Below are 14,575 nucleotides of genomic sequence, written 5' to 3' on the forward strand. Positions count from 1 at the left end.
TCATATTTATAACACAAGTGTTACAACATCTTTAAACTCTCTGCAAACAGTTCAGATCACTAGCAAAACCAGTGCTGCTAATTTGCAGGAGACTATAACAGCAGTGTTTTGAGAAGAGTAATTCCAGATTTCATTTTGTATGGTTAATATGATTTGGTCTACATTCAATATTCCACTAAATTACTCCTTTTAAAATATCAAGATACAAAAGCATAAATTCTATTTCACCTCCTGTTGTCACTGTCCACACACTAGTGTCCAGCACCTAAAACTAACTACAATGAAAATTATGTATTTTTAGAAAAAAAAAAAAATCTATACAAAACACATGAAGCAACATTACAGTTACAGGTAAATACTCCATAACAACATACAATTTTAACACTTAGAGGAGGAAACAGTTTCAGTACAACTATTTGGTACACTAGAAAGAGGTGCTTGTTTTGTTTTGTAGTGACCTTTTACAGAGTCACTTCAGTAACGTAAGTTGTATAAGGGATTATAAGGGATAAAAGTTCAACAAGTCTTGAATGTGCAAGGTCCTGCATCATGTTACTGTAAGCAGAGTAGATGCCTCATTCTCTTCAGGGAGGATATGAGACAGACTGGTCCAAGCCAGGCAGGTTTACTACCAGCTCCATTAACCCAGACACAAGGACATTCGGAGACTGAGGGAAGCAGGCAGTAAGCCTCCCTAGCATGCCTTTGTGCCTTGAGAAGCAGAAGCAGTTGTGGTTCTGCCTGACCTCACACTGGGCAAACAGACCCCCAGATGGGGGTGGCCCCCTCTTCTGGCAAAGCCAGGGCTTCTGATGGCCCAGAGGCTGTCTGCCACCTTTGTCCTTTGCAGCAAAGCGTGGAGCATCTCTGAGTCACAGGTCTGGCTGCAGGGACACACAGGACCTGACTGCCCCAGCTCCACAGACTTTAAACACAGGAGAACTGCAGCAGGTGAGGGCTCCTTTCAAACACTCACTGGAGAGAGTTGAACACTTTCTTACAGCAGTACAGGTCTCCAGTGATGCATCTGCCTCTGGAGACGCTAATTTCTCTACAGCAATCATAAAGCCTGTTGGATTTTCCGCCTTTTTAAGCCTTCACTTAGTGTTCTCAGATATTTGCTTGAATTCGGGAAGCATGAAATTTTATATGTATATATAATACAGACTGGCAACTGCACACAATTCCAGAAAAGGAGTGGGAAAAAAAAAATCACATCACAGAAAGGTATTTAGCTAACACTCCAGGGAATCTTCATGAACACCAACTATCCCTAATGCAAAAGATGGTCCTTTCAAAGGGCAAAACTAATAGCAGCATGTCCTACATACCTTGCAATCCACATTATCCATCTCTGGCTAATGGCACAGATGCAGTTTTAGTAGATTCTTTTGTAATGGTTGTACAAAGTGACAATTTAAATTGAATATGAGCCTGGATCAGTAATTTGGTTTTAATTTTAGTAAGAAACACAACTACCACTGAATTATTCAAGTAGCTAAAATAATCATACATCATAGAACAACACTATTCCAAATTTCAGTCATCAGCAGCCAGTACAGCTTTAAGAAATGTTTTTCATACCTATTTGCGTATCTCAATGTATTTAGAGTGTTTTCACATGATGCCATTCCTGGAGAAATCGTAGCAATCTGGAGAAAACAAGCCACACATTAGTAAATCACTTTATACAGATGAAAGGGTAGATAAATTTAAATGTATATATTTTTTAATCTCCAGTTTCATTTCTGATCTTCTACAAAAAATGTCTGCTATGTACATCTGTCCTTATATGACAACATCTCAGGGACACACTAGACGTCTAGTCAAAGCTTCAATTTAATTTTTTTAACCCTACAAGGAACATCAAGAATTCATAGAAATTCAATTTCCCTAACCATCTTGGTAACATACTGTGCAAATGTGAAATTGTAACTTAAAAAATACACTCCTCAAAAAAGGAAATATGCAACTGGGTCTAAATATAGCCTACAAACAATTACCACATTATTTTTTTATGTATTCTTTGAGCCTCTCCTCTGTTCAAGGAGATTCTATGCTGATTTTGGCCACATCAGAAAATGAACTTGATAGTAGTAAAGATAAGCTTAACTATTTTCCTAAGTAGAGATATATTTTTTCTCAATTAGAAACAATCTGTAAACAGTACTTGAAGGTAAATCTTTCATGAGACCTATCTGGAATCTAAAGGTCTTTTTTTTACCAGTTAAATTAACTACTCTGAAGATAGCACCATCTTTCCTGAAATCAGCAAAAATTAAAACTGTGATTAGGAAAAGTGGGATCATTATTTCTCCTAGTTTCTCTCAGTAGTCCAATTTTTCCACCCATTCTCTTCCCTAAGCAGTCATAAAGGCTCTACCCAGAACAAACACCTCTATGATCCTACACACTAACATTTTTGTGCCATCATAGACTCAGGAGACTGAAACTGATGGTGATTAAATAATCCCCGCCTTCTCTTTCATTCTGCTGCTGACATTCCTGTATAAAAGCAGAGGTAGTCATCCCAAGAGGAATTTCTCCTTCTGGGGAGAAAGGAAAACCATGTGGTGGAAGTGATCATACAGATCTAAGTGTAAACCTCTAATACTGGTATACATCAATTATGAAGGAAAACCACAAGCTTATATTTGAGATCACACAACTGCATGTTTCTTGTTCTTTGTACTAATTAACAAAAATCTAAAATTTCCTAAAACCCTTCCAAACTCAAATAATGTGAAAAATGCACACATCTCTTCCACCAGTTTAATGTTCAGAGCATGCCACAGACAGTGATGTTTAGAGATTGATGCTATTTGGCTTCCCAAGTCATCATTACATGTGATACAGCCTAGGGACAGCTGAACTATCCTGACAATTGGAAGTGCTGAATGATTTCCATGTTTTCCTTTGCTTTGTCTTTGTGGCTTTGGCTTTACCTATTTACTACCACTGCTGTAACACTAGGAGACTACTCCAACACTTTAAACAGCATAAGGTATAGCTGCTCTAGGGAAGTGCCATTGTAGATGCCTTGGTCTGTGTGAATATTCTTTTCAGGACACATGAACTTGCACACAAGTCTTGTGTATGACCTCTCCTCAGGCTCCAACAAACCCAGTCCAGGCAGGACAGGAGGACTCAGACCTCTCTGTTGCTCACTTTCTTGTTCCTAATTTCAAACGAGGATGGAAGAAGCTACACTACTTATGGACAGGAGCATCTTTAAGATCTGCAATAATCATTCTTCCTATTTTGAACCAATAGGCTCACACTGCTTGTAAGCCATCACAATGTGATCAATGGCCCTGCTGGGACATGGAAGTCTGCAGATTCCTACTCCCACGCTGGAGGGCTGAGGGGTCTGACCACTTCAGCTGTGACTGCAGCACACGAAGGATGCAATATGCCCAGGAGCAGCAGTGGTTAAAAAATGAGACTATTTTATGTAGTCACACGGCAGCTTTCAAATGACAATCCATTATCCTACAATGCAACTCTTCAAAAACTTTAAATGGTTTCTCAAACCATTTTGACAAGAACAGTAAAACTGCAATGACTGAAAAAATTAAAAAAAAATACTTATGCTGATTGTAAGTCTCTGGATTTCTTTTGAAGGAAGCAAATCCTAGTTGTAACAGTCCACACTATGAAGTTTCAAGACTTTATGAGCTTTCAAAATATTTTTCTGACCAAATTTGAAAAAACAAAGAGTTTCCAAACCATAGTTTAATGTTATATACAGAGAGAATACTCCATCCCTAAAGATGTAACTTTTACAACTGCAACATATCCATTAATAATAAAAGGAAAAATCACATAAAAATGAAGTGTAGAAACTAGCCAATGAGTTTTATTCATATATCCTCCTTACAGATTCATATATCAGAAAGCAAAATGGAAAACATACAGTGGATATTTTATTATTTCAGGGATCCTTTAGTAAGTTAAAAATCACAAGATTTTACTCCATCATTTTATATATATATATATGCTTTCCATATTGAAAAGCACCACATAGTTTTGTGGTGAAAAGCACTACAATATCTTATTCAAACAGCACATTTGAACAGTGCACAAAATCTCTCTTGTTGAGAAAGTCCTTAGTAATAACCCCCATTGCTGGCTGGGGTTAAACCATGACAGTATCTTAAGATGAAATTCTGCTGATTACATTCTTAATTAAAAAATTCATGTAGACAAACACTAAAACCAGTATGTCACAAGGGGTCCTACTGTTAAGAAAAATAGCAGAAGAATGAATTTGAAGGCAGTACCTTATCCTCAAAGAAGTTTTTTAAGCTTAATTGTGAAATGTAGTTATGTGAATGAGAAAATAAAAAAAATAGTTCAAGCATATTTCCACTTTCAGAGGGGATTATTTTTATTATTTAAGAACTTCCATGAAATATTTACAAAGGTTAATTATTTGATGTGCAGAGAGTAACTTCCAACAGGCTAATTCTTCAAACCTCCTTCAGCAGTGTGGAAACACCTGCTAGAATTGCACCATCAAGCTATCTAATCCTGCATGAATGGGATTCATGAAGTTACAGAGTCATACAATGATTTGAGCTGGAAGAGACCTCTAAAGGTCATTTAGTTCAATCGCTATGTAGTGAGCAGGGACATCTTCAGCTTGGTCAGGTATGTCTCAGTGGGAAAGCAAACTATCCTGTTGTTTCATTAGAGAACTGAAGGAAAAAAGGTTAATAAAAAAGTTATTTTACCACCGTTTTTGTATTTGAACCATACCTAACAGCTAAAGGGAAGACTAAGCTGTCCTAAGACCATGGTTTACACATTGTGGCCTGCAGACTTCTCTGGCCTCGAGACTAATTAATTCAAAGGAGCCTGTGAAAAGTAACCAACACAAATAAGCCTGTAATCAGTATGTACTGCAGAGAATTCACATTCTCATAAAGAGAAATGTTACAGACACACAAATAAAACAACTGGGCATCAGGACTTTTATCTGTCCTTTCACTCATCTGTCAGAAGAATTCTGTTTTTCAGACTGGCACAAATGCACATTTACAGCTATTCAACAATTATTTACATAAGTATATATACTTTCATATTTATAATAGTTAATAATTTATAATCTTTACAATAATTTTTATTAATGTTCTATTTTATATATTTATATATTCTTATATATATTTTATGTATTTACAACAGCTATTCATCCCATCTATCCCAACACCTTCCCTTTCAACAGCATGAAGCATATTCTGATGAGCTTGATACCAACTTCTAGTTTAATCTTTGTTGTTTAAAAAATAAAACTCATCACTATTTCCAGTCTACATCCTCTTTTCCAGAATTCTGCAAAAAAAAACCAAGACTCTTTTATAATTAAGACACTGCTAAAACAAACAAACTTCTCAAGGGAAAACTGTTTCTAGCGGCCAGCCTAGCTAGAAAACCAGAACCAGCAGTAAGAAAGGTCAATGAAAAAGTGAGAAGAGAACAAGTTATCTAAAATCACAGAATCATAGAATCATATGGCCTGGAAAAGACTTCTAAAATAATTTAGTCCCACCATTAAACCAATGAAGCCCATGAGCATGTCCCTAACTACCACATCTATGCACCTTTTAAAGATCTCTGAGGATTGAGACTAGACCACTTTCCCTAAGCAGCTGGTTGCAATGCTTGACAGCTCCTTCGGTGAAGAAATTTCTCCTAATATTCAATTTAAACCATTGAGAAATGTCTCTTTTGAAACCTCCCTTCACATATAATGTCAGTTAGTAAATAAATGTAAGTCCAACACTACCAGTAGCATGCAACCAATTTTAAACATAAAAGCCTAAATTTGCAGTGTCTTTTCTCTTTGTATTGTTAGAACAGTTAACCAAATCAACTTACCATACAGGTACGTGAGTTTTCTCCAATGAATGAATCTCTTAGCACCTGAGTAAGTTTACTTGCTCTGAAGGGTGTATGAGGTTTATTTCGGCCTAAGGCTCTAATGCACTCCTGAAAGAACAAAGAGATTCTTTATCATGGGTTTAATAAAGGTAATAAAAATGCAATTCAGAATCAGAAAATACATGCCTTATATCTGATGCACTGCCCCCAAAAAAAACATTAAAATGTACTGCTAAAAGCTTGAATTCAATAAGCATTAGAATTCCACTTGTGATTAAGCTCAGTCCAGAGGAAAGAATTTTTCAAGGATTAGAAGCCTAAAAACTGTCTCAATGTCATCCAAATTGTTTATACCTATTGTACCCAACAACAAAACTAAACAGGGTTGATGTGAAATGTTCAGACTAACAATTATTCCTGATTTTCAGCTACAAAAGCCTGAATGAACTACAACCTCTGCCAGCAGCAGCAGTGTGGGCAGGGATATGGGTTAACTGCATCAGTTAAAAGCAGTGGCCTTAACTCTGATTTTACCACTGTCTTTCTTTCCAGCTTAGAAGAAAACAAACTTTCTGAAAGTTCCACAGGTCACAAACCAAGTAGGCATAGGTCTCTACTGGAAGCAAGCTCTCTACTTAGCATTGAAGAAACCTGGAAACATTAGGTCACTCCCTGTTTTAAAACAGTCTTTATGTGAAGAAACGGGGATAAGATCTTCTCTTCCATGCCCAGAGGCAAGGGGCTACACTAATATTAGCAACTGATTGGGTTCCAGTTAGCAATACTGCATAGATGGAATTACTATAGAAGATACAGCAGCAACTAAGTGCAACAGTGACACCAAGATACCATTACTCTAACCATCACTTCTGTCCACTCAGCACTCTAATACTGTCTAATAAGTTATTCCTATGCAAAGAACTTTTAATTTTAAATTTTTGTATTGTCGCAATCATAATATTTTGACTGTTAATTCCAGACTCTGCATTTTCCTTAAGAGACATCTCTTCAGATGCAAGGCTTCCTTGGTGCACTTTTAAAGTATCTACACACAGAACTTCTACAGCCAACCAAACTTGAAATGTATTTCAAATCAGAGCTTTTTTGCTTTTAGCTGCATAATAGATGGAATAGGCCTTTGTGTTACACGAATAATTCTACAGAAGTTCAACTAATCCTCCAGCTGCAGATATATCCTATATTGAATTACTGATATGGCAATCACCAAGTTTTGAATTTTCATTTACTGTAATGATTTCTAGTTTCCTTTCTCCTGAAAAATTAGAAGTGGATTATCTCCTAACTAGTAAAAGATTGTAGAAGAACACCACCAGTGTCTAAATTTGTAACAGAGTTTTAATATACATTTAGTTTTCATTACATCTCTGAAAACCAGGTAACAAAATGACAACACTACTCCCATGTAGAGACATTACAGAAATAAATTCTGGTGCCAAAATCCTGAACAGGTTAAGACAGGACTGATATCCAGATGGAAAGAGCAAATCTTGGATTATCAACAAAGACCACTTTGTCAGAATGTAATAGTTTAACTGGAACGTGAAAATAACTTCATGGCTTCTAAACACAAATGTTAAAGGTTGTGTAATGTTTTTGGGATAGATGAAAAATGGCAAAAATGTAATTGAGAAACGTTTATGGTTTTGTATCACCTTTTAGACTCCTGCAAGATGTACATTCATTTTTATTTCCCCCTTCCCCAAACAATTTTGATGAAAATCACTAGTACAGCAGCAGCAGAACTTTTTGCTATAATTAAAAAGACAAGTTATATAAAAATTAACCAAATATGTTGTATGAGCACTATCCAGTACTAAATAAATAAACTGGAAAAAAAAAACCCTCAAACCAAACCCCCCAAACAAAATAGCTTTATTCAGTTGCATTTGGAAATGAGTAGTAGCATCAACCCAGTAGTGCCAGCAATGCTTACTTTGACGTTAAAGCAGAATAGGCCGTTAAAAGCAAAAGTTTTGGAACTGCTGCTTCCAGTTTTTCAACATGCCATAGAATTTTGTAATGATACATTATACATCACAATTTTATGGTGTGTTGTGAGATCTATTTAGTCAGATACCAGTCTCCTTCCAAGTTTGTACTGGGAATAAAAAGGTAACCACACAGATCTTGGGGTTCAAATTTTTTATATAAAACCAGTGTTGGTGTTGAGAGTAGTAAACCTAAGCAAAACTAACCAAAACCAGAAACAAATTCTAAGGCATTCAAAAGCTACCATTTCTCCAGTTTGAAATAAAAAAATTACTTCCCCTATTTAGACTGAGCCTCTTTTAATCACTATAAAACATTAAAAAAAGGCAGATGAATATTTAAGTAGTATTTCTTTATATTCAGTATTTCTTCTGTTTATATGTATTGGATGTATGAAAATATGAAATATGCAAAGTGACTGTATCAGACAATTTGCTATGAAGAAGGGTTGGCAAAAATGGATTTCACCTTTCAAGGTTTATTTTAATTATTTGCTAGTTTTTTCTGGACATGCTGCTGTTGTTTTGCTTTAGTCGATATATTAATAGCAGCAAATATGTTGTCAGTGTAGCATTATTTTTTATTTAAAAAAAGAAATAGTGAGATCAGTAAGAGTACTTCCTGTTAGTATTTCATATTCTGAGTACCAAATCATTTGCCTTCCCATTTTAGGTATGTATCAGAAATGTCTACAAATTCAACCACTGGGGACTTTTAGTGAACTTGGTTTTTTGGGGTGTTTTCTTTGTTTAGGGGTTTGGTTTTGTTTTTCAGTTGGTTGCTTGGCTGGTTTTGCTGGGGTGTTTTGATTTCATTTTACAAAAACTACATTTAAGTTGATAGCACCACGTTTCTGCATTGTTTCTACTTGGGACTTAGTAAGTGTTTCCTCATGCATGTAGAGGAAAAATTAATAAATTGGTTTATACCTGTCATATCAATAGACTATGTAGACAAGCAAAGCCTGCTTGTCTAATTTTACTAAATTTACTTTACTAATTTTACTTGTCATAGGTATTATATGTAGGGTTCCACCTACTCCAAGGCAATAGAAACGTATCAGTTACCTTGAGTGCCAAAAGGCTCTTGTTAATTTCTGCACCTTCCAGTCGTGTCTGCCTATCTGCACTCGAAGTATCTGCTCCTCTTTCATTGCCAGCCAAATCAATCAGAGAAAATTTACCATGCAATTTCCCTTTCCTTCTGAGAATAATCTGAAACACTGCGTGGCTTCGAGATGAGTGTGCATTTGCAGATGTCTGGCCAGATGTCCTTTAAACAAGAGACAAGCACAGAAAGACGTTAACCAGTAGAGGATCATACATGTTAAACACTAACTTCATGATGATAGGTTTTCAGTGCACATTCCTTTATTTTCTTACAAGCTGACAGAATGTCTAGCACTCTTGTGGACACTAGACATAGAACACTAATATTTGGATAGACATAGTACAATTATGCCTCTTCTTCCATCTCTTTGAATGGAAATGGAAGATTAGTAACATTTTGCCTCCCTTTTAAAATCAGATCTTCACATATTTCAGATTATCAGAGCTTATATAAAAAATGTTGATGGCATTTTCATCTGATCATGCAGCAGTCCATGCTCAAGGCTAATTTTAAAAACAACGAAGCTGAAGTCTTAAAAAAAAAAAATTGTGCTTAACCTCCGCCAGTATGCATCAAGGCCTTTTACAGATGAAGAACCTGGCAGCATTCCAGTTTTTAAATTATGTGAATTTAAGTCAGTAAGCTGCTTACATAATGCATGCAATTCACATCCTCTTGAACAATCAGTTATTTCTCTCTAGGAGACAAAGAAACTCTAAACATCTCTATTTAAAACATAGGTAGATTCTTTACTTGCAGACAACATCATCAAAAAATCACTTGAATATGGAAAGGCATCACTAGAAATACACCCCAAAAAATCGTGTTCTGATTTTTTAATGTACTATGAAAAACTGGTGCAAGCTATAGAAGATACCTGCAGCTGTTGCCTACTTCAATAAGCTTAAGAACATCTTCAACACATTTGACTTCCCGCTCCTGTAATCCCACCACCTGGACTTGCTGTTTACCATCTTCTAACACTCTTAATTTTGTCTTCCTGTTCAACAAGTCAAAAACCTTAGGAAAGGAGGAAAACAGAACAGTTAAAAGAGGAGCTTTAAAAAAATCCTGTTTCGTATTCCATTTCAAATAATGCAAAACATTCCATGGAAATACATGATTGGAAGAGAAATGTAAAAATCCCTTGAAATACAGCTTTTAATACAAAGAGGGGAAAATTCTTTTATGTGACAAGCTCAAAATTTTCTCAGAAGTTTGAGAAACTCTTCTTTCTCAGAAAAAGATCAGGTAATTACCTTACCACTGTAGATCTCAAAAAACGTTGCGTACACTTGAAGTTCTAACTTCTTATAGTTTGGCTTCTTTAGCATTAAAAAGACATCTCGAGCTGTGAATACATTTCCAGAATAAAAAGAAATCTCATCATGTGTTTTCATTTAGTGAAGATTCAGTTATGTGTAACAGTCTATTTTACAGCACCTCATATTTTGCACAAATGACAAATAGAGTCAGTCAACCAAGCCTAAAACAACACAATCTAAACTGCCACATTACACTGGAAGATGCAGAAGACCCCAAAATGATAAACTGAAATAATCTGTTAGTGCATCTTTGTTAAGTAGTCTGTATTTACATTTGTGTAAAGAAAACACATCTAGGGACAACTTTTGATGTTACCAAAGTTCCACTGCAATGCAAAGAAAGTAAACTGTTATATTTGTATGACAAAGAGTAGAAAATTTATTGATCTCAACTGGTCTGCCCAAAGCCAACTGATCAATGAAGTCTCACCTGCTAGTGCATATATGCCTTTAGAACAATCTTGGTTCTTTCCTGAAAAGTCGCCACCCATAGTCTAAATTAAAAAAAAAAAAAGCAAGGAAAAAAAAACACCATAAAAGTCACATAATTGTAGTTTACATATTTTCTTATTTATTAGAACTCATCTAAGTGTGTAATGTAAAAAAAGAGTATTGCTGATTTGTAGAAGAACTACTTACATGGGTTTTCCCACTGCCTGTTTGTCCATATGCGAAACAAGTGGCCATTCCCCTTTCAAATATGGTCTCCACTAATGGTCGAGCTGTAAACCTTAAATGCAAAAAAAACCTGTACTTAAAAAACTGGAGTACTTCAAGATGCCACTACCCCAAGGAAAATTAAAATGCTAAGGCCAGTAGTGACAAAATTGATCCTATACTTCAACAGGTCAAAGGACATTTATACATTAATTTCTGAAGTAATACCAGCTCTAAAGTATTCAAATTTTCCAAACCATCACATGCTACAAGGTCTCTCTCATTTGAGGTCTCTCTCCTTTGTTTCACAACAACATTATCCTTCTTTAAACCCTGAAACAATGTCCTTGGTTTAATGATCCAATTCCCCACAGTTTACTAAACAGTCTGGAGCTCCCTCAACATGACAGAATATGAAGATATTGAAGTGAAACAGTGTAGCAGATAAAGAGTTTTGTCAAATGTAAATGTCTGCTGTCATTTTTTTCCTCCCTAAAGCAACTTCCAACATTAAATTTGGAAGAGAAGAGGCCAAAACATGACTGCACATCTCAATTTTTGAGAACATGCATACATTAAGAAAGGGGTAAAGCTAATGGACACCCAAGCTCTTAAGAATGAAAAAATCGACTTATCTGTGAGGTACTATTTGCTGTATCAAAAGTATTATCTGAAGTATCGTATTTTTTTTTTAGATAATTAATTTTATTTTAAGAAACACAGAGCTATTCTTCCTACTTCAGCTGCTTATCATTATTATTTCATTGTAAACTCCAAAAGCAAAGGGTAAACTAATGGAGAATTACATATGGAGATGATTCTCTCTGCAAAACTCTTTCTAAACTTTTTCCAGTTTAGAATAAGTTGTTTTCCAGTTGTTTACATATAAATAACCTGATAGTGACCAATAAAGGAAAAAAATTAATTACAGAAACACTGAGATGCTACAACCTTCCTTCATTCTGCTTTCAAACACAAGATCACTTACAAAAACAATATGGGCAAGACTGAGGCATTCAGCAGCAACCCAGGATTATATAAAGAATCTACATCTAGCTGAATCATGAATTTTCATCAAGAATACACCAAAGATTCCTGAACAGCCTTAGCCTTTCTTTCTTTGCTTTTTCTAAGTATATATCTTCTGTCTTCTCAAGAGGATATTCCCGTACTTTGATGTTTGTTCTATCTATATATAAAAATTGAAAAATTCACAAAGTCTAGCCACCTTCGAAGCACACTCCATTACTTCTGTTTGATTGAATTTGAAACTCTTTATTTTGCTGATTTATTAAAAAGGGACTTAAATGTATCTATTTTAAATAAGAAAAAATAGAAATATATCTTAAAATGTTTTCATAAAGGATAACACAACTCCAAATGAGACTATGTTAAAAGAGTCCAAATTTACTTTTACTAGAACTTTTATTTGCAACCTTAGTCTTTCAGAAACCTGAACTGGTTCTCCTTTAAAACTCATATGGCATATCCATTCCAACTAGTGAGTGTTAATATTAACAAAGATTTGCAACTCTGTGTTGTGGTTCATGGATTAAAAATACTTAAAATACAGGTTAAGCAAAATAATAACAGTAGTAATAATGGTAATAATAATGGTAGTAGAAGTAATAATAATAGAGTGTGTACTTTTCTACCTTGGACTGAACATTTTTTCAGCATAGATATACCATAAATTTAGCATATTGGAGAAAAATGGAGCATCTTGACACAGTATTTTTTTCTCAGTATGACCCTGAGGCTCTGATGAGAGCACATTATGACACCTATCCCATTCTTATTTGTTATTATGGAAGACCTTAAAGCAGATTGCCCTTCAAATAATGATCATTATTGTGCCATATGAGGGAGATGGAGAAAGACTAGAGATCTACTGTTTCAGTTTGAATACAATAATCTTAAAATATATTCCTATATTGCCATTAATGTATTAAATAACAAATAAAAACTCTGAAAAAACTCAGTACAAAATACAACAACATTGTATACCAAAATATACCACCCCTCACACTAAACACCATGTTCACACAGATAAATAAAGGAAAGAGGGAGATTAGAAGAATGGATTGTCAAGCAAGATAATTACTTCATGCATCATCAACCAGCTGGCTCTCCCACAGCTCTTCAGCATCAAGGAAAGATGCTTCCAGCAGACAACCAGCAAAGACAGAAATCTCCAAGGATACAGCTTTGCTGTTTACAATTCTTTTGTTAGTATTAGTTTCATAAGATTTTCCTTTTGCCCCCTTCTTAATTATAACAAGCATAAGACAGAAGTTTTTATTTTCACAACCTTTTAAGAATTCTTTTGCTATCCACTATCAATCTGGGCATAATCCTAACTTTGACTTCCTAGCTGTGGATTAAAAACAAGTACGGTATTTCTCTGTCAATACTTTTTAAGACTATGGGAAGCATTTCCCAAACATAAGAAAAATTATATCTTCACCAAATTCCTTTTTAATATCAACATTTCCTGCAAAAAGTTTCAAAGTTATTTAAATGCATACTAAGATTCTGACCAATATTATGTCAGTATCTAACCTTGCCCACTACTGTATGTGCCTCATTTAGTGACTTGTTCAAGGGAAATAGCTACTTCTAAACATGCTTTTAAAAGTGCTGTGTGAATTATTCCGTACCAACAGTGGAAATGAAACAGAAGAGCAAAGAACAAAATGGAGATCCAAATATCTTTGGCCTATAGAGAGGATATGTGTCTTTGCTGCTGTTTGTTTTTAAATTAGAAGGATTTGGCATTTACAGCATGATAACTTAGCTCTATGTATTTCCACATTACATCAGCCAGATTGCTTCCAGAAGATATGTTAGCTCAGGCATCTTGGCAATACTGCAATATACACTCTCTCACTTTATTTGTACTCTTTTCTCACCCTCTAGTGAATTGTTTCCATCTCTTAATTATCCTATATTCAGACTGCAAGCTCTTTGGTGCTAGGGCTCTCCTTTTCTTCCAGGTTCCCTGATGACCAAAAGCCATGACTCAGGTTTCTCAGGTGCTGCACACACACTAATAATAAGACTGGAAGCAAATGGAGAACTGATTACGTGGCTCAAGTAATCAGCAGCTGAGGAGGCAGGCAATACTTGCTAGAGCCTGGAATGCAGCAGGGCTTGGAGGAGGACTGGGAATAGGACTGAGGTCAACAGAGGTGGAAATGACATTGCAGGTGAAAAATTAGGGATAAAGAGTTAAAACAAAAGTAAACAGGTAAAAGAATGGAGGTAGCAATATACCAACTGGTAACACAGAGAATAGAGAATAGGAATAAAGTCTAAGACCAATGTAAATGTAACAGTTATTAGTATGGAAAAAACATAAGAAAAAAGATTCACCAAAAAAAAGCATATACACATACCTGTAAACCATTTCATTAGGAGCCGTGTCATCAAAGGCATAATCAAAACGAAAAGTTTGGTTTTCTAGGTACCTTGTTAAATCCACCTTTTGTTTTGGTTCATGTACCATCACAACATCTTTACTAGGAATTGTTATTACATCAAGGTCTTTCATTAAAGTTTCTATAAAATAAGTGAAATATAAATTTAAC

At 35.3% G+C, this 14,575-nt stretch overlaps 1 protein-coding gene across 4 annotated transcripts in view; it reads right to left on the minus strand.

Annotated features, from left to right (window-relative positions):
- KIF2A (kinesin family member 2A) overlaps positions 1-14,575 on the minus strand; it is a 57,808-nt gene that overhangs the window by 8,761 nt on the left and 34,472 nt on the right. For all 4 annotated transcript variants that reach the window (XM_066569842.1, XM_066569841.1, XM_066569844.1 and 1 more), the window contains exons 9-16: positions 14,384-14,546; positions 10,968-11,058; positions 10,759-10,822; positions 10,263-10,354; positions 9,881-10,023; positions 8,961-9,165; positions 5,881-5,991; positions 1,585-1,652 (exon numbers count right to left, since the gene is read on the minus strand). In XM_066569842.1, coding sequence (XP_066425939.1) covers positions 1,585-1,652; positions 5,881-5,991; positions 8,961-9,165; positions 9,881-10,023; positions 10,263-10,354; positions 10,759-10,822; positions 10,968-11,058; positions 14,384-14,546 — 937 coding nt within the window. The remainder of the gene's footprint in view (positions 1-1,584; positions 1,653-5,880; positions 5,992-8,960; positions 9,166-9,880; positions 10,024-10,262; positions 10,355-10,758; positions 10,823-10,967; positions 11,059-14,383; positions 14,547-14,575) is intronic.

The sequence above is a fragment of the Molothrus aeneus genome, chromosome Z (genome assembly GCF_037042795.1).
Source record: "Molothrus aeneus isolate 106 chromosome Z, BPBGC_Maene_1.0, whole genome shotgun sequence".
Lineage (NCBI taxonomy): Eukaryota > Metazoa > Chordata > Aves > Passeriformes > Icteridae > Molothrus > Molothrus aeneus.